The sequence below is a fragment of the Abrus precatorius genome, unplaced genomic scaffold, assembly GCF_003935025.1.
Source record: "Abrus precatorius isolate BTA unplaced genomic scaffold, Abrus_2018 Scaffold1, whole genome shotgun sequence".
Taxonomy (NCBI): Eukaryota; Viridiplantae; Streptophyta; class Magnoliopsida; order Fabales; family Fabaceae; genus Abrus; species Abrus precatorius.
The window spans coordinates 3,816,439-3,837,616 of record NW_020874291.1 but is presented as its reverse complement, the minus strand read 5'-3'; the positions used below and the strand labels follow the sequence as shown (position 1 = coordinate 3,837,616).

General features: G+C 28.1%; 1 protein-coding gene, 1 long non-coding RNA gene and 1 pseudogene across 2 annotated transcripts; 1 reads left to right on the top strand and 2 right to left on the bottom strand.

Moving 5' to 3' along the window:
* Positions 1-2,192: 2,192 nt before the first annotated feature.
* On the bottom strand, positions 2,193-5,404 carry LOC113858132 (GDSL esterase/lipase At2g04570-like). The gene is made up of 3 exons (XM_027490620.1): positions 5,069-5,404; positions 2,686-3,175; positions 2,193-2,389 (listed from the first exon to the last, which is right to left on the bottom strand). The coding sequence occupies exons 1-3, from the start codon at positions 5,351-5,353 to the stop codon at positions 2,193-2,195; spliced, it is 972 nt and encodes a 323-aa protein (XP_027346421.1). The 5' UTR covers positions 5,354-5,404.
* Positions 5,405-6,688: 1,284 nt separating this feature from the next.
* Positions 6,689-11,018, bottom strand: LOC113854845 (annotated as a pseudogene).
* A 7,620-nt stretch (positions 11,019-18,638) lies between these two features.
* Positions 18,639-21,178, top strand: LOC113857025. Its single transcript, XR_003503165.1, has 3 exons — positions 18,639-18,770; positions 20,416-20,615; positions 21,054-21,178. It is a non-coding gene; the product is annotated as an uncharacterized LOC113857025 (long non-coding RNA).

The window sequence follows — 21,178 nt, the reverse complement described above, 5'->3', positions numbered from 1 at the left end:
TTTTTTTTCCTACCTTTACTTTAGCCCCGTTACACTCCTTAATAAAGTCCTTTTCATTCTTGTTTGCATGTGATTTCAAGCATCGAAAAAATAGAAGATTAGCAAGCTTATGGTAATGCATTGTCTATTGAGGTGATTTGAGTGAAACACTTATATCCATTCACTTGAGACTTGTGAGTTATGTACATTATCTTGTGAGGTCTTTTATGCTTTATATGTACACTTGGAAAGGTGGGGAATTAAATAACTTGATTGCTTAAAGTCCTTGATGCCTTATATGTTCTTATGTTGCTAAGCTCAGCAATTGTGATGATTCAATGGAGAATAAGGTTATTCAAAAATTTTAGGTTGAATCTTTTTGTTGGTGTTTCCTTTCTAATGGACCTTGGTTAAGTCTTGCATGAGTAGATGCAAGGTACAAGTGTAGAGGATTTGATGAATTAGATTTTTATGTATATGTTTCCCTTCATATTTGGTATAGAAACCTTCTTTTGTGTATAATTAAATTGAGTTAGACCACTTTTGCTATTTGAGTCTTAATTAGGCTTTAATTCAATTATTTCAGCATAGTGCATATTCTGACATTGTTGTTTAATATTTAGGTTATAACTTGAGCTCTAGACTACGTTTTTAATGTGATTCTTGTTTTGTATGAAAGATAAGAAATGGGAATACAACTTTCATGAAGAAATTAAAGGCTGAATCTTAACGTCCAAAGCCAAAATTTGTGCCTAAATCAAATCTGAAAAGAGGCAAACACGAATTTTGACCATTGTGTAGTATTTAGGTCATATCTCAATTCACAAATATCTAATTGGACTCATTTTAGTGACATTTGAAAACTAGTATAGATTTAATTCAACTTTAGACCATGAAGTCAAATAGACGCAAATCCTGAGCCAAAATCAAGGAGAAAGTTACACATTCATTTTAAGAGATTAGGTGGTTATCATTTAAAATATCTCTCTCCTTAAATTATGGCATCTTTTCAAATTTTAGATTGTGTTCAATTTGATTTTTTGAATTTTTATTAGGATTACTTGTTATTAAGATTAGAATCTTTAGGGGTTTGAATATTGTTCATTTTTAAATTTAAAACCTAAAAGGGGGAGAAGGAGAAAGAGGAAGAACATATTTCGTTTCCTTCTCTCTCTCTTTTCCGTCTTCTTACCAGTTTTTTCAACTTTAGATTTTTATGTTCTTGCATTTGTTAAAGAGTAATTTTGAATTCAATAATTAAGTGTTGTTACTTTTTTCTTGATTCTTGAATTAAGTGTATGATTATTTGATTAATTCCTTTTGTTTTAGATTTTATTATATTCATTTTATTAAATTTTCCTGTCTTAAACTCTAAATTGGTAAATTATTTTGATAATTCTTAAAAAATGACTCTAGTTACTTGCATCGTATTATAATAATTAAGTTTTTATTATTTTGATTTGCATATAGTTGCAGAACAAGGTTAAGTAAGATAGTGGGACAAAGAGATGGATAGGTGTATCTAGGTAGTGAGATTTTTAATTAGGGAATTGATAGGTTGAAGAGAGGGAAAGAGAAAAGGATCAAAGAAAAAAATTATTTTTAAATTTTTTTGTAAATATTAATTTCTATATGATAAAATATAAAAATTAATAATAACAAGACAATGATCAGATTTTAACAAAACAACAAAATTAAATTTTTACATTTTAAAAATGTTAGGACTAAATTTTCAAATGAAACTACTTTTATAGAAATTATATATATATATATATATATATATATATATATATATATATATATATAAATTCTTAAAATGTACGAAAACATACAAAAAGAAAAGAATGTTGTTATTGCTCGTATGCAATGCCTGAACTTGGATAGATTCTTATTTGAGCAATTGGTTATCCAATTACAACTTTTAAATTGAGCTAGGCGATGGTTTCATCAGCTATAGCAATTATCTACTTTTACATGAGACATACGCCGGATCAATTATCGAGACCTTATTGGTTGATTTTAGTTTTTGTGATATAAAAAAAATAGGCATAGTCTAAAATTGTTTTTATTTGTCACAACTAGTGGATAAGTGTATTTTGCAGCATAGTTTTCGGACACTTAATTTTGATCTGGATGTTATTGTAGAAATCCATTAATAGGCAAAAGCTACATAAATAATGACATTACAAACGCAAAATTTGGAAAATCTTTGGTTAATGCAAAAATTGAGCTAATGTGTTCTTGACCATGTAATTTGCAATGATACCATTGGTTTTCTCTGTTGGATGGAATGCGTCCCAAAAGACATATTTGGAAGCATCTATGCAACTGAAAGAACTGGCTCTGCTGCATGCGTATCCCATCTCAAACATTCCAGTGGCACAACATGCCATTGAAGTCACTTGAAACCCTGGAAACAAAATCATTTTAATTATGTGTTATATAATGTTCTAAGAGGAAAGTTTTTTTACACTAGTATAAGTCTAAAAACTTTTACACTTGGTTTAAATCTTTCATTTAACTTATATTTAATATGTTATAATTTATTACTTCACTGATCATTATATATAAGTTAAATAAAAAGTTCAGATTAAGTATAAGAATTTTTAGACTTATACAATATTAAAAGATCATGTCTGTTCTAATTTTATGTTTGAGAGATAAACAAAATCATGCAGAAAAAAAAAATTATAAAGTGAAACATACCATATTGAGCGGGCTTTTTAATAATATGCAACAAAATATCATAGGGATTTGAAAATACTAATCTGATCCCAGGAAGGTCCTTCTTGAGCTTTGTTGTCAATTTGCTGAGTTTATCATTGAACTCCAATGCAACATTATTGTAATTGGCCACACATTCATTCCCACCAACAAAATTTGTTGTTCTCTCCAATGGCAAGCACCCCATGGGAGGTAAACCTCCTAAGGATATCTTCCTAGCACCAATACCATACAGTTTGTGAATGAAATTCTCAGCTATTTCAGCCAAAAAATTTTGATACTCTCTTGGTGTGTATTGTGATGCCCTTCCAGGGATTGCATAATAGTTCTCTAAGAAATCATTTGTTCCTACACTTATTACGTGCAACGCTTTGGCTATGGTCTCATTTGCCCTTCTTTCTCCAAAATAGCTCCTTAATTTCTTTTGGTATCCCTTGTAGTACTCCAACTGCTTCCATAATGGTATCACAGACTGCAATAAAATAGTCAATACATTAATCATCAAATTAATTAATTAATCAATCTATATATGTAAATGGTTTCCATGATTACAATAATCATTCTCTAAGTAGTTCATTTAATGAACAAAATAATTTACTTTATTATTTTTTATATGTTTAAAATACTAAAATCATGCAATTAGTTATAAGATAAAGATGCATAAAATAATTGTTTCAAATTCTTATGTAATTAGTATTCGGCTGTATGTTATAAGATAAAGATGCATAAAATAATTGTTTCAAATTTTTTAATTCAAATCAAATTCAAATAAAAAAATAATTAATTTTAAATGAGAATTTTTATGACCTGTTTCAAGTAGAAACACTTTTAGGAATTAGATCTCTTGTTATCATTGTAAATAGCTTTTCTTTACATTAAACATTAATTTTTAATAATTATTATTTTACTTTACCTATACAGTGCAAGATAAATTTATACCCAAAATATTACACTCAAATTATATAGCTTACAAAAATAAAATAAAAAAACTGAAAAAATATAATATTTAAACATAGCAAATAAGTAATATATAAATCATCTTAAATTTTAAAAATAATATTTAATTTTTTTAATCGAATTGAAACTTAAATCAAATAATCTAATATTTCAATTAATTCCTAAAATTATTCTTTAAATTTTTTTCTGCAATCATAATTTTATATTTCAATGAATTGATCAAATTAAATATTACCTTATATTAAATGATAATATCAATTTTATTTATTTATTTTTGAATGAATCATGATGATAAATAGTAAATAATTTGATATATAATTTAAAAATTTTATACATTCAATTAAGTACATAATTTAGGTTTACACAATAACTCGACCGTTTGATAAATTTTATAATAATCAATCAATTCGATATTTTCTTACAATAACTTTAACAGCTTTCGAATAAGATAAAACTCCTGATTTCTCTTCTAGTCAGGTTTCACGCGTTGTGTAACCCTAATAAGCCATGCTTGCATTTTCTGTTGTGCACCGCTTGATTTATTTTATTTGTATTTTTTTATACTTTATATTTTAATTTTTAAAATTTTAATGGTTCATATTTAGGTTTTTTAAAGAATTTAAATGTTTAGATTAATTTTTTATTATAAAATTTTATATAGCATCTTATTAATTTATACAAATAAATAAGAAAAAAATATAAAATATAATAAAATTATTTTATATATTTTTTTCTATAAATATGCATAAATCAATAATATATTAGTATTTTTAAAATAATGTCATCAATACAAAATATTATATTATTAATTTATTTAAATGTATAAATGAAAATATATAAAATAATTAAATTAAAAAATTTATCGTTTTCTAAATATTTTATTTAAATATTAATTATATTTTTTTAATTATTTATACAAATTAATAATATATTATATTTTTATTAAATGTATCATAACTAAACAGTGCAATGAAGGTCTCATTTAATTATTGGACTATTAGACTTTATTAACATCAGTCTTTAAAATTGAATTCAAGTATTTATAAATAAAAATATTTTATAAAAAAATATAATTATTATATTAAAATTATAAAAATATAATAAATATTTTTTTAATAAAATTTTATTATTATTAGCTGTGGTTAAGAAAATCTTTAATTATTACAGGATTGTGTAGTTTTTAACCTTTTAAAGAATAATTTTTCATCGTAAGAAAATACTAGATGCTTAATAGAGTAACAGAAGTGAAAAAAACACATTAACAAGGAGATAAACAATAATTATAGCTGATTCTGAGTTGGATGAAGGGGAAACAAGAAAGAGAAAGAAGAAAAAGGAAGTAAAAGAAGGTGAAAAGAAAAAAGAAATATAATTGAGGTTTAAATAATAAGAAGGTGGTGTTACTCACGAGGACATCAGAGGTAGCATTGTCATAGCCAGTGGCAGCAGAAGCAAAAGTGACGCCAGTGGCCAAGTGTGAGATATTGTAATTAGGATCTAAGAATGGGGGCACATATGCTTTGATTCCAAAGGCTTCGGATATGAAATCGGTTGCTATTCGGCCATTGCTGAATCTCCCAGTTGCCTTTCCTCCGACGAAGTCCCGCCCATACGGCTCGAAATTGCTCCGAGCCATCGTCGCTATGTAGTTGTTGTTCCCCGCATCCACCGATGAGTCCCCAAACACGATCATCGCCGGAACCCTTCCACTCACCAGGGAGACCCACTTCAGCAGAAGGATGCACAGAATCTGCAATTCCATTCTCTCTCTCTCTCTCTCTGATACCCTAAATGTTACGGACCCCTCTGTCCTATTTATAACACCAAATTTGAAGGGTTTGGCATTAATGGAACTATGAATTTTAGGTAAGGAAGTTGTTGGGATTGGTAATGGCTAAGAGGTGTTTGTGAAATGGGATGCCCATTTGCAGCTTTTGGGGTATCAATGGAAGTTTGAACAGAAATGGCGTGAGAATGACCACCAAAGATTCTTTTAGCATATGAAACAGACTTGCGGAGTGGGAAGTGCGTACTCTCTGAATTCTATTCAGTTGCATGGATGTTTCTCAATGGTCCCTGTAAGTTTTGGAACACTCGTGGTCGGTTAAAATTTAATACACCATCTTTTTCTTTTATTATTAAATATTTAATTAATTTTAAAATTTTAGATAAATTAAAATATATTAATATTATTACTAATAAAATGATTTAATATATTATATAAAGATTTATAATATATTTTTAAATATTTTAAAATAATTTTAAAAGTAAAAGGATTAAATTCAAATAAAATTTAAATTTATAACATCATAGATTTAATTCTATAAAGTTTAAAAATACTGTTATAATTAATTTGTAATAATTTAAGATATATACATACATACCACAACATAAGAATTTATAATAAAAAAAATAAAATATAATATATTTAAAATATTTTAAGACAAGAATTATTGAAGGAAAAAAATTATATATGTTATTTTATCTTACAAAATTATATAACACACAATTTAAGGATAAATAAGCCTATTTTGTGTTTCTGAAAAAAATAAATTATTTTTTAGAATAAATTATGTATAAAAAATAAATATAATAGTTAAAAATAATTTATATATAACTTTAAATATTATAAATGTTATTAATAATAATTTAATTATAAATTATTAAATATATTTATATGTTAAAAAATTTTGTTTATATTGTATTTTAGTATATATTAATATTATATATTATTATTTAAATATAAATATATATAATAATAAAAATATATTATATTGAATAATATCACATAAAATTAGATTGAAAAAAAAAGATAAATAAATTTTCATATGTAAATTTCTATATACTTTATATAGTTTAAAATTTTAATTAAGATTTAAACAGAAAGTAAAAGAGAAGAAAATTTTTATTGAAAATAAAAATGAATCCTTATATCAATTAAAATTACACATGTTGATATAATATAGAATTTATGTATCATATACAAAATATAGACAAATATTATGATAAGAACAACTTTATAATAAACCTAATTTAAATTGTGAAAGATTTCTTTGTTCACCACATTTGTAACAGTTTTTGTACTTTTTTCATCACAATCTTGTATAAGGATCTTTAATCTATTTCGATTGGTAACCTTAGAGACTGCTACATATAACTGACCATGAGAAAAAAAGTGGTTTTGGAAGGAAAATCCCAACATGCTTAAGAGATTGACCTTGACTTTTGTTGATTGTCATTGCAAAAGAAAGAGCAATTAGAAATTATCTTCTTTGAAACTTAAAAGATATCCTAGTATCTGAAGGAGTCAAAGATAATCTTGGTATGAATACCTTTTGACCAGCATTGTTTCCAGAAATAACCTTAGCCTCAAGGATATAAGTTCCCATCAAAGTAATCACTAATCGAGTTCCATTGCACATGCCAGAAGATTGATCTATGTTTCTTAATAGCATAATAGGAACGCCAATCTTCAGCTTCAACTCATGATTTGGAAGACCAGATGATTTAATAGTGTTGAGAAATTTCGGAGTGTGAATATTATTAGACTTGTCAAAATCTGCATCACTCTTACATGTGGAATCCAAACTGAGATATGTTTTTTGTTTTGATGGCATTAAGTCCAACATGTAATCATTTATCATGTCAACAATCTCATTAGTTAGTGCTAGTATAGCAGAAAAAATGAAGGATGCATCATGTTGTCGAAAAAAGATGGATATGTTGACTGCACAATAGAAGCAATTGAATCACCAGTTTCTTTAATGAGTAAATCATCTGGTATTTGAACCATAATTTCGTCATTTAATTGTTCACCAATTGTTCCATTTCCTATACCTAGAATCCAATCTGAATTTTTTTTTAAATCATCAACCTCTGAATTATAACTTCCAATTTGAAGTCTCATATTTTTTGTGAGTTCCAACACTTGACAATGCTTCCATAAATATGAAGAACTAATAGAAGCATAAATGATATCTTGTTTCCTTCCTTTTGGAACTACTGGTAAAATTTGTCTAAAGTCTCTACCAAGAACTACTACTTTCCCCCCAAATGGCCTGTTTAGGCTATCATAATTAGAGAATCTTAAAATATCTCTAAATGTTCTATCTACAGCTTCAAAACAATTTTTATAACACATTGGAGCTCCATCCCATATTATCAATTTTGATCTAATAATCAAGTCAGCTAAGTGACTTCCCTGTTTGATGTTGCAAGTGGAGTCCTCATTCACATTGATGGGAATGACAAATCTTGAATGAGCAGTTCTGCCTCCAGGTATTAATAAAGCAGCAATTTCATTGGATGCAACAGTGAGAACAATTTGTCCTTTAGATCGAATGGCTGCAGATATGGTCTTCCAAATGAAAGTTTTGCTAGTACCACCATAACCATAAAGGAAAACAACACCTCCAGCATTTTCAGAAACAGCTAACATAATTTTGTCGTAAATACTTCTTTGTTCAGATGTAAATTTAGACAATAAATGAATGTGCTCAGTAGCCAGTGCTTCTGTATCATAATTTATCTCATCAAGAATAAGCCTATTTTGTGTTTTTGAAACCATTGTTATGTATGGCTGAGGCATGGTTGGAAAGTCAGCCAAACTCTTATAATTGCTCTCTAGCAATATCTGAATTTCACTAAGTGTAAAATTCTTTAGTTGTTCTTCTGTGAGGACTAAATATACAACAATAAAATAGAAGAAAATCAATTGAATGAACCTCTTATAGAAAAAGTTAACTTTACAATTGAGAAAATTATAATGTTTAAAATTTCAAATTTAATAACAACCTTCACATTGAAGAAGCACTCTTTGTCTATGTAGTATGTCATCACTTAGGTATAGCCATGTTTTGTCCCAAACAGATTCTAGAGTGGTAAGCTGGTGTGATAATAATAAAGTAGTAAAAAGTCTTCTCAAAAAATGAGATGATCCCCATTGGCTCGCTTCTTGAATAGCATCTACATACTCTTTATCATCATCTAAAAATCCCAGTGCATAACATACATCCTTGAATGTAGGATATGTTTCATTGTTAATTGTTCTAATATCTGTGTATGATTGGGGAGCTTTTACAACATTTAACAATATTCTCATATAATATAGCTCACCAGATCCTGGAGGAACAAAATGTACTCTACCAATACTGAAGCCCTTCTTTCTAAGAGTCCATTCATGCTCAGATTGCTTCCAGACAAATTTTGTGGGAAATTCAGCATATGTTAAATTTTGAGTTTCTAAAAATCTCTTATTTGCTTCCATCCATGCAAGAAATTTAGATTTGTAGCAATTTGCTTTGGTAAGAGCTTGATCAATTGTCTCATCATCTTCAAATAGAATGACATGTTCGTCAGGCAAGTGAATTGGTAGTCTTTCAACAAAAGGTTCTCTATAGTGAATATCAAATGCAAATATCCTCCAAGTTGCTTCGCAAGACGACAAATACCTACCATAATAAATTATATATTTTAAGAATGGATTAAACAATTAAAAATTGATCCACAAAATGTTATACCTATTTTATATGAAATGTAGCAACTATGATTTAAGTTAATTAAAAAATAACAAATTAAAGTACCTGTAATAATAATAAAGTCTTATTTCATCAATAGGATTGTAAGTATTGTCAGTTGTAGCACTGTCATAAAATGTTGCCGTGACACGATCGTGACCCTTATTAACATACTTGAAGAGGTATTTGATTGACCTTGACTGATTGCACCATTCAACATTAATATGTGCATTATATCTTAGCAACAAAGTTCTATTATATGGAACAACATATCTATTGTTAATGATGAAATGACCTTTCTTGAAAAATTTTCCATTGTCTCTTCTTCTATAAACAGGATAGCTATCTGCATCAATGTTAGTCCTCTCAACAAATTTTTTTGGAAAGAATTTTGTACATCTTCCATTTTTCATGCAAGGTGAATTTCTATTTTGGTGACCACATGGTCCATGAATCATTAACGACTGCACTATTTAATTATTTTTAATATAACAGAAAGATAAAAAAATATTAAACAAAAATTTTGATTATTTTTTAAAATAAATTATCTATAAAAATAAATATAACAATTAAAAATAATTTATATGTGACTTTAAATATTATAAATATTATTAATAATAATTTAATAATAAATTAGTAAATATATTTATATGTCCCAAAAATTTGTTTATATTATATATTAGTATATATTAATATTATAAATTATAATTTAAATATAAAAATATATAATAATGAAATTATATTATATTGAATAATATAAAATATAAATAGATTGAAAAAAAAAGATAAATAAATTTTCATATACTTTATATATTTAAAAATTTCAATTAAGATTCAAATAGAAAGTAAAAGAGAAGAATAATTTTATTGAATACAAAAATGAATCCTTATATCAATTAAAATTACAAATCTTGATATAATATAAAATTTATGAGTCATATGTAAAATACAGACAAATATTATGATAAGAACAACTTTATAAAATTTTTATAATAATATTTAAACTATTTAAAAGTTTAAAATTAATTAGGATATGTTAATATTATTAATAATGAAAATATTAGTTATTTGAAAGAAAGAAATAAAATATTTAAATTAATTTTAAATATTCTCCTGTAATGTATGGATGTTATAAAGATAGGCAAGAGTTTTCTAATTAATTTTATATGAGTTGGTTTAGTTACATAACAAATATATTAATATCAAAAGTTAAAGTAATAATAAAAAGGAAAAATATCAATAATGCATTTATTTTAAAGTTAATATCAAAACATATTAATACATTTATTCTTGAAATAATGGTTTAATTCAAATCAGTTAAATGTATTTATCTCTAATATGTAGTTTTAATATATTCGAGAGGTGCAATGTTTAAGGCAATTTTGACAAATATAGTAATATCAAAAAATAAAGTAATAATAAAATTTATTAATTTAATCTACTATTTCTTATTAATCAAATACTAATTAGCAGTTTCCAATAATAAAATTTAAAGTAAATCATTAATATAAAAATTCAATTGTTATTGAATATGGCAAACTTTTCAAATATCTTTACGATCAACTTGCTGCTATTGGTCACCTGGTTGATGATTTGAACAAATTCTATTGGTTTCTTCAAGGATTAGGAATAACTTTCTCCAATTTTTCAGCCACTCAAATGACTTAGGTACCTCTGCCTTCTTTTTCTGAATTACTATCTCATGTGAAAAACTTTGATTTGTTCCATAAGGCTATAGAGGGCGCTGAACAAACACCTATTGCGGCCTTTCTGGCCCACTCCCCCAATTCCAAGTTTCATCAGAATTCTCAAGGTTGCGGTGACTATCAATTTGGTGGTCATGCAAAAGGTCGTCCAAAATATCATCCTAGGTGTCAGATCTGTCGTATAGAAAGACACTATCCAAACAAGTGCCTACAATGTTACTCTATGCACTCTGCAAACTTGACAACAACTTTTAATGCTTCTTATTCTAATACTCTGATGGCCCAGTCTGATTGGTATTTGGATATAGGAGCTTCTGCTCATATGACTCCTAATGTTGCTGTCTTGGAAACCACCATACCCTATTCGGTACTGATCAAGTTGTTGTCGATAATGGTGACTCTTTATGCATTTCTCATATTGGTTCCTGCGATTTAAAATTTTTTGTTAAATTGCTCGATGTGTTGGTCGTGCTTCGTCTCATAAAAAATTTTCTTTCCATAAGTAAGTTAACAAATGATTACCCAATTAATGTCTTATTTACTAATAATTTGTTTACTTTTCAACATCAGGTTATAGGGCAAATTCTAGCAACAGGTCGACGTAAGCAAGGTTTTTATGTAATGGAACATGGTCAAGCTATTTTTTTTTTTTTAATCTTTTCTAAGGTTGAAAATGTTACAAGGTTCGTTTGAGCTGTGGCACTCCCATTTAGGACACGTGTCTATTAATGTTATTTTATTATTAAATAAACAGGGACTTTTGTCTTTGATGTTGTTGCTTCCCAATTCAACACTATATTCCCTGTGTTAATTGGCAAAAAGCAAACGTTTATCTTTTCAGTTTAATGAAAAACAGTGTGTGTTTTGGAACTTATTCACTATGATTTATGGGCTAATACACCAACTCCTTCTCGAGCTGGTTTTCTTTATTATGTTATTTTTGTGAATGATTATTCTCAATTTACATGGTTGTATGCTTTGTAACACAAATTCAACTTTTTTGATGTACTCTTGTAGTTTCAGTTGTTTGTAGAAAATCAATTTTCAACCAAAATTAAGGTTTTCCAAAGTGATGGAGGCACGGAATTTACTAATACTCGAGTTTAGAACCATTTTGGCACTTGCCCTTATACGCCCTCTCAAAATAGCCATGCAAAATGTAAACACCATCACATTGTGAAAGATTTTGACAAGTGTACCAAACTTTTGATGTAGTATAAGAGGTTGTTGTGTTCACAGATTTGCAACTAAGGTTGTTTGGTTTTTGGTTGATTAAATGCATAGTAATAAAAGTAGGGTGACAAAATACGAATTTGTTACAATAATAAAATGCAGGAATTGGATTTCATCTATCACTAACTTTGTATTTTAGTCATAATATAGTTTGAACAAAGACCGATGTTATATGATACACCCACATTATATTTACTCATTAGATTCCTCTTACCCGAGATTCTAAGATGTGTTTATTGTGTGACAATTCCTTACCTAACAACAAACATTCCAGCATTAATAGTAAGAGTTATTTTGTATACAATAGATTAAAATCTATTCCTAGAGTTTCAACCTAGTGTGTGAGTTTATCCCAATTGGGTCCCAAGGTTATTCCTCAACTTACCCCAAGTTCTTGGTTCATATATAAGTCATTTCCCGAAGGGTAGAGATAAGCATTAACATCAAAATAAACACACCCAACTCATGGAAAATGAACAAACTATATTAATGAACTAAAATATTCAAAAAGTTAAGATTACATACAATCCTCTATGGAGTTCTAGCCAATCATAATGTACAAAACAACAAGGAAATACATTGAAAATGGATAGAAATTAGTTCCCTAATTATGTAGCTACTTTCCTATGCTTTTCTCTTTGCTCTGCACTTCCTTTCTCAAGGTTAGGTCACACCCCTTGCCCCTTTCCTCGTGCTTGGGTTTTTTGATTTAGGGCAATTAATGAATTCTTACTTGAGTGAACCATATTCCACTTAAGCGAGATCCATACAGAAGCGATTTGGCAGTTCTAAACGAGGTCACTCATGCAAATAGTACTACGAATTTCAAGTATATAAAAATAGAATTAAAAGAAAACAGAAAACAAATAGTGCTACTAATGATATTGAAAATACTAAGATCATCGGTAACGATGCCAAAAACTTGGTACCTTCTAAATACAACAGTGTAAAATTACTAACTAGCAAGTGTACTAAGTAGTTATAGCAAGTAATAAAATTTGGAAATCAATATGAGTCTCAAGTATCGTCCACAAGGATCTTGTTTTCAATTATCACTTAACAATTTGACAATTAATTGAGCCAAATAGTTCATTAGAATGATTTGCAACTAGTAAAAGTAAAGCATAACAACAATAGGAAGCAATGAAAGTGCTATAAAACAGAATTACGAAATTTGTGTTGAGATGAGATATGAATAGATGAGAGTTAGGAATTTATTTCACCAAAATATTAGTATCAACTCAATTATGCCTCTGAACATTCAAGCATTTGATTGATTGACAATCAATTTCTGATGAAAGGGGGCTTGGCAAGTGTACCAAGTTTTCGATGTAGTATAAAAGGTTGTTGTGGCTACAAAGAATGTTGATACTCTAGTAACTTTAATTATCCAAATTAAAATTAACAAACACCTAAATATTCATAAATATATAACTAAGTGATATTTTGGATTTTTGATAGTTTGTTTCATAGAAAATAAATTTAAATAAAAGCAAATTAAACTACTATGATAATATTACAAAATAAATTTAAATAAAAGCATATTAAACTACTATGATAATATTGGGGATTGAACTTCATCTATCATTCTCTTTATATTTTGGCTTTAACACACATTGAACAAATACCAAAGTTCTATGATGCACTCTCATTAAATTCACTTGATGGATTCCTCTCACTCAAAATTCTAAGATATATTTATTGGATGATAATCCCTTACCTAAACAACAAATAATCCAGCACTAATATCAAGAGTTATATAGCATACAATAGATTAAAATCTATCCCTAAAGTCTCAACCTATTGCGTGTATTTACCCTCCAAGGTAGTTTTCCAACTCATCCCAGATTCTCAAATCATGAATCAATCCCCGTAGGGTAGAAATAAGCATTAATATCAAAATAAACACACCCAACTCATGGCAAATGAATAAATATATATTAAAAATACCAAAACATTCAAAGTATGAAGATCAAATCCAATCCCTAAAGTTCTAGTCATTCATGGCATACAAAACAACAAGAAAATATATTGGAAAGAGATAGAAATTAGTTCTCTAATGATATGGCTACTTTTCCACGCTTCTCCTCTTGCTTTGCACTCCAAAATTGGATTAATGATGTGCTAGGGCTTCAAAGCCCACTTCGACTCTCCATTTTCGAGTTAAATCTTCTGTTTTTGTAAGGCAATAAGTGAATTCTCACTCAAGCGAGCCAGTTTTCGCTCAAGTGAAAACTCTCAAAATACAAAATTACAACATTCATGCAAAACAAGCCTAAATCATTTCTATCAATGAGAAATGGTAAAAACTCTCAAAACAAGGCATATGAAGGGTGTGATGAAGACAATATAAAGCTATAAATGTAAACACCTCATCAAGCCTTTTCCCTTAAGAAAATTCACACAAGAAAAGTGGATCAAATATCTTATATTATTTGACAAAATTAAGGGTAAAGTTGTTAAATTTAAATGACACAACTTAAATGCATTAAAATATAAATTACATGAAATTTAAGTACAATCTATGTGAAAAGAAAGCAAATAAGTGTCAAAGTATACATTGACAACTACTAAAATATGACACTTATCAGTTTTGCATACTATTAGTCAAAGGTTAATTCCTTAACTTATTGACCCTAACATTCAACTAAATCACCCTATTTCTTTAGGCGAGATTTAATTTAATGTTGCATTATGAATTAGAACCTTAAGATTGCAAAAGTAAGATCACTTATCCCTAAGAAATAAATAAATTTGGTAATCAATTCAGATCTGAGAAACAAATCTAATTTCTATTGACAAAGACTCATCTTTTATTAATCAATTGAACTTTCATTCAAAGATTTACTTTAGTAAAAGAATTAACTACTCAATCCAATCAAACACTCAAAGTTTAGAGTGAAAAATCAAATCAATACATCCATTTCAAATCTATAAATTCCTAACAAAGAGGTTTAGAACAACATTACAATGAAAGAACGAAAAACAAGAGAAGAAGAGAATAAGGAGTAGAATAACATCTTCCAAGATCCAATCTTTACTCTGATTCCTCTAGAAATGAAGTTTGAAAGTGGTTCCTAATCCCTCTCTGGCTCTCCTTGAAAGTTAAAACAGTTGGAAAGTGAAAAATGACCAAAAAACTCCTAATTCTGAACTTTTAACAACTATTTATATTTTTTCCTGTCTTTTTCCATGTTAACACTTTTATCACTGAGAGTAATAACGTGGAAGGCCTTCCAGAAGCTTCTAAGGCTGAAGTAGGAACGCCAAACATCCAAAGTTGTCACTTAAAAGCGGTTTACAAAATTATGCTATTTTTGCATAAACACTTTTGGTAGCAAAAGTGTCCACGTGCATGTGTTTTGTGTGAATTTACCTTGCACGTAGCTACTTTCAGTAGCAATAATGGTTACGGGCAACTACTTTTAATAGCAAGAGTGTTTACGTGTAAGGTTTCTGGACGAATTAGCATTGGTTGTAACTATTTTCACTAGTAAGAGTCTTTGCGCACAAGACCCTTCATGAATTCAGTTGTTGGAGTGATAACTTTCAGCACTTAAAGTTGTTACGCAATTGATTTTCATGGATTTTCTTCTTCAAAGTGTTAACTATATGCACCCAAAGTTGTTATGCCCAACACATATCACTTGATTCTTGATCTTTTAAGCTCAATTCCTCTACTTTCTTTACTTTAATCTTCAACTTAAAAGTCTCCAGCTTAAGTTTTTGCACAAAATTAAGTCTTTTTAAGCAGAATTTTCCATAATTAAAATAAAATCTAAAATTTTAAACTATTTACACAATTATGAATATCAATGCAATTTTTATGGTATTTTTAAGTGTATTTAATATTTAAATACTTATTTACTAACAAAAACTAGGCTAAAATATAGTAAAATGTAGATTTACCACGTATCATTCACAAATTTAGAGTTTCAAATTTAGAGTTAGTTTCCTTATGCTGCGACTCCATGAGATCTAGAATGCAATTGACATCAATGGTAAGATCCTTTAAATGTGTATTCTTAGCCATTGAACGAGATGAAAACACCAATTGTTATGAATAAAGTTTTCAACAATAACAATTGCAATATAAGAGAGTGTAAGAAGTATAATGCCTCTATGTATTATTTTGCATTTATTTTCTTACAATGAAGTATAAAAGACTATTAAGAATAGCTATTAAGAGCATAAAAGAAAAGGAAATAAAGAAAGGAAATTCTAATGAAGAGCCAAGAGAAAATAGAAAAGAGAGATCAAAATCAATTCATCCATACTCTCTCTCCATAACTAAAATAGTTATATACTAGACTTGCCCACATATAGTTCTTTAGACAAAAGTTAGTTGTTTGATCCTCTCACTAGTTCTATTTCTCTGATCATTCACATCAGTTGTAAGATTAAATTAAAAAAACAAGAATTATAAAAATATTATGATGTGACACATTATCTTTCATTGAATTGGGTAAGGAGAAATCTTTGTAATTGTAGTGCTTTTGATAAGTTCCCTTATTTTAGTTAATAATAATTTATTTTTGATAATTAGTTTTCATATTTTAAAGATAATAAATGTATGCATTTTTCTTATTTCATAAAATAATAGACATTTATTAAAAAATTAATATAAATTATAACAAAGCTTTTAAATTAATTGCGAATTAATTTAATATTGTGATTAGTCAACCGATAAAGAGAAGAAGGGAGCGGAAAGCATAGTCGAAAGTAATGAAAATTAGGAAGTACAATGCTCATTGACGTTTTAGTTCCTTAATACGTTTGATTTGTGATCATGAAAATATCATTAAAAAAATATTAATATTGATCCTTAAAATTAAGTTTAACTTCAATGGTCAGGTAAGTTTGACTAAAATGATTGATTTGTTATAAATTTAGATGCTTTTTTTAAAAGTAATTTTAAAACTGAACTAATAAATATCCATAATTTTAAATATTAGATTGATAAATACTTATAATTTTAAGGGTTTAAAATGAGACATTACTTATAAAAAAATAAATTGATACTTAATTACTGCACTTCATATATTGTTTTAAATATAAATAAATAATTTTTTTAGATTTTATATTTATAAATATTTAAATTATATAAAATTTTGTGAATATAATTTTTATAATAATATTGTATAAATCAATAATTAAATCAATAAATTTTATTGTCATAAATAATATAAAAATATTGTTTTTTTAATTTGACAATATAAGTGATTTCGAATTTAAATCCTAACTTAAAAATAAATGTGTTATCGCTCGTTGGACTTGCATTTATCTTTGTCAATTGAAATGTCTATAAATAGGAGGAAATAATCTTAGATAAATACATTCGAATAAAAATATTAGAACCAATTGAATTGTGAATTTGCAATGTTAGAACCAAACCCCAATAGACCCAATCACCAATTGTAGCTGGAACCTTTTCCTTATAACTTTATACCATTGATTCCTTTTTAATTTGTTTAAAATAAAGAATAAAAGATTGATAAGTGATTTAATATTTCAATTTTTAAATATTGTGTATTATTTTAAGTGTAAAATAAATATTAAACTTCGTATTTTGTAATTTATAAGAGGTTGTCAATTTTTTTTTTTACTTTATACTGCTTTAACTTGTTCTTTTAAATGAATACTAAGCTATTAATATTATATTATGTTTTAAAGTGAATAATTTCTCATTTAAATTTAATATATTTATTATTTGAAATGTTGAAATTGTGCCATCAACAATATATGAAACTTTCATTTTTTTTATATTAATATAAATGCTAACTTGACTATCCAATCCATCCATGATTGAATTAATTTGAATCAAGTGAATTTTTTTATTTTTTTTATCAAAACTAACTGAATTTAACCCTAAAGTTTTATTGAATAACATATTTTTTATATCAAAACTCACCTAACTTGACTCATAAACACTCCTACTTCTTAACATGTATCTAAAATGTTTCTTTACATAAAATTCCTACGAAACCTTCTTACCTACATAAAAAAAGGCTTTTCTCTTTGAAATTCTAATTCTAATCCTAATCTCACATGAGGATTGATTGTTTTTTCAGCATAATTCATATTAAAACAAAAGCTTTTTGATAATTTGAAAGATAAAGTATATATGTGAAAGCACATTAAAAAGCTTCTCAAACGTAACTTGAAATATTAAAATAAATATAAATCCACCTACATTCTAACATTAAGTTTTCGTTTGCCCCCAACAACAATGTACTTACTATTTACATCACAAACCTTGTTCATAAGTTAGATATGCTTAATATTCAAGCGCTAGGCCCTTAAATTTTATAATTTACACTATTTTTTAATTGGCCCATTTAGTCCCAAAGTGGGTAAGAAATTTTGAGTCAGGGGTTCACTCGTAAGTTGTTGTATATTTTCAATTTTTCCATTTTTCAAAAATTAATGAATCCCACTGACCAAAAGATAAAGAATCAATGAATCAGTAATGACTAATCACAATTCTCAAAGACACATCCCAAATGTGATGGACCCATCGGTCTTAAATTCTCAATCGACTCTCCTTCTGCAACTCTCACTCTCACTCTCACTCGCTCGTTGTCTCGATTCTGGAACGATTCCATTGCGATTCTGAATTTGATCCTCGCAACTATCAGAGGTAAATGTTATATTGGTTAGTTGTTTTGTGATTCTGCTTGAGATGTCATTCTTAGTTGTTCATTGCATGATTTTGATTAGTTCCCTTTCAACATCTTGAAATCGAGCCAAGATGATTATGATAAAGTACATTAAAACCTTAACAAGTATCGTTGGAATGGGATTAGGTAGCATTTCATATTTTCGATTTCTCTCATCTCAGCATTTCTCATTCAATTCCCAGCACGGGTAAGTAACTACGAGCACAAGCTGCTACTATCAACCTGGAAGACCAAAATGTTACGAAAATCTGCACAATGAACTTAAATACAAATATTTTATGAAAAGTTGCTAGGTAACTCTCATTCGTAATTAGTTATGATATGTTAGTTAAGGGGCCTTTAGGCATTGGGATTGACCAGGGTCTCTCGAATACCCTGAATTGTATTAGAGAATGATACACATTTTCTCTCTTTTCTTCATCTGTTTTCTCTGTTGTTTCCTCTGTTTTGATCCTGTTCTAACTCTTATTGTTAAGTAATTCCCATTTGTAATTAGTTATGATATGATATGTTTGTTAGGGACTTATTAGTAGTTAGTTAGACTGAGTTAGTTAGTAGTTAGGTAGGCTGAGATTGAAGAAGAAATAAGGCATAATTGCTCCTGTAAATAAGAGGGAGGCAGAGAGAGATTATCACTGTCAATTGTGAAAGGATTGGGGCCTTTAGGTATTGGGATTGAACTCGGTCTCTCGAATACCGTGAGTTGTACAAGAGATAATACACATGTTGTCTCTTCTTCATCTATTTTCTCTATTGTTTCCTCTGTTTTGATCCAGTTCTAACAGAAATTATCATTTTTAGATGCATAAACTTTGAAACATTCACTTGCCTTATTCAGTTATTGCCCCCAGAATTTATTAATTTTGATGATTATTATCAGAATTAATTAAATAATTTATCGAAGTCCTATCTTGTTTAGTGCTAGGCATCAAAGATAATATCTTACCTTTTGCACATGTAGACCAGTTCACTTGTACACTTTGATTCTAAGATTGATTTAGTTTTTCGTCAGTAATATCTGTCATCTGATATTCATAAATGGTGGTCAATGGGACCCTGATTACTACATATTCAGGGATACTAATTTTTTAGCACCTAATTAGCGACTTTGTTTTGTTAAAGAGGAGCATAAAAAATATATATTTGAAAGACCAATTAACTGCATTCAAATGTATTTTACACGATATGTGTCTGCAGAAACATAACTGCCAATAAATATCTCAGGCTGGTCCTGGTTGCAAATTGCAATGGCTATTTGCTGTTCTGCACAATGTTGAAAAATATCTGTCAAGCCTCTTGCTGTGACCACACTATTGTCCTCTATTATTTGAGCTTCCTGGTAGTCTCTTGACATTGTCACTGCAAGGCTGGACCATGTTTTAGGACAAAATGCTGAAACAATGTTGGTGCTGTCTTTGAAGTACAGTAGGTGATTGTTGATTATCTTTTCTATGATATGATAAAAAGGCATTAGTTGATTTATGTATGTAAGTAACGTGCTTCATTCAATTTGCCATGGTCTAGTAGGAAACAAATCCGTTTTGAATTTTGGGTCGTGTTGTGGTGGTTTTTTTTTTTTTTATTATTCTTTTCCTTATAGAATTGAAAATTTGATTGCAGATTTGGAGAAGCAGAGAAGGCATTGAATTGCATTCAGAACAGCCCCATATATTAATTCCCTACTCTATTTCCAAGCTCAGGCTCTTCAAAGTCACCTCCACAAATGCAATGAAGCTTGGAAAATCAATGATTGGAAATCTATTAAAAGGAAACACAGGCTGCAATATCCTTAGGTGCTGATTTAGCTTCTCATTCCTCAAGTTAGTTTCCCTGGTCTAATGTTTTATTTTTTGAGGTTTCTTTCCAATGCCTTTTTCTTGTGTACTCATCCGACAGTCACTCAATGGCCTGTGTTAACTTTCTTATTATATATTGACTTTTTATTAGTGTTTAGTATATATTAACCTTTTATCTTTTCTATATATTTGCATTCTATAAATGCACTAGAAAAGAAAAAGGACAACTAAAGTTATGTTCAAAAGTTTTACAAAAATGATTTATCTTAATAGAAAGCATTAACATTTAATACAGATATAATTAATATGCTATGTTTCAAAAACTATATATTTTGATTTTTGAAATTTGTGCATGTTGCCTCTGTTTTTATCTTTCTTCACATAATTCTTAGTATCAAAGTATTTGAGAACATAGGTAAATTGATTGAGGAAATTACTTGCTGATCAAGCTTTCATGTGCAGATTCTAAAGGAGAACAAGGACAAGAAGGATGCGGAATTTAATGAAAGATTCAAGCCCAGTAAGTATTCAACAAGCATTTAGCAGAACCGTGATAATTTTTCTTCATGGTAGCTATTAGGACAACC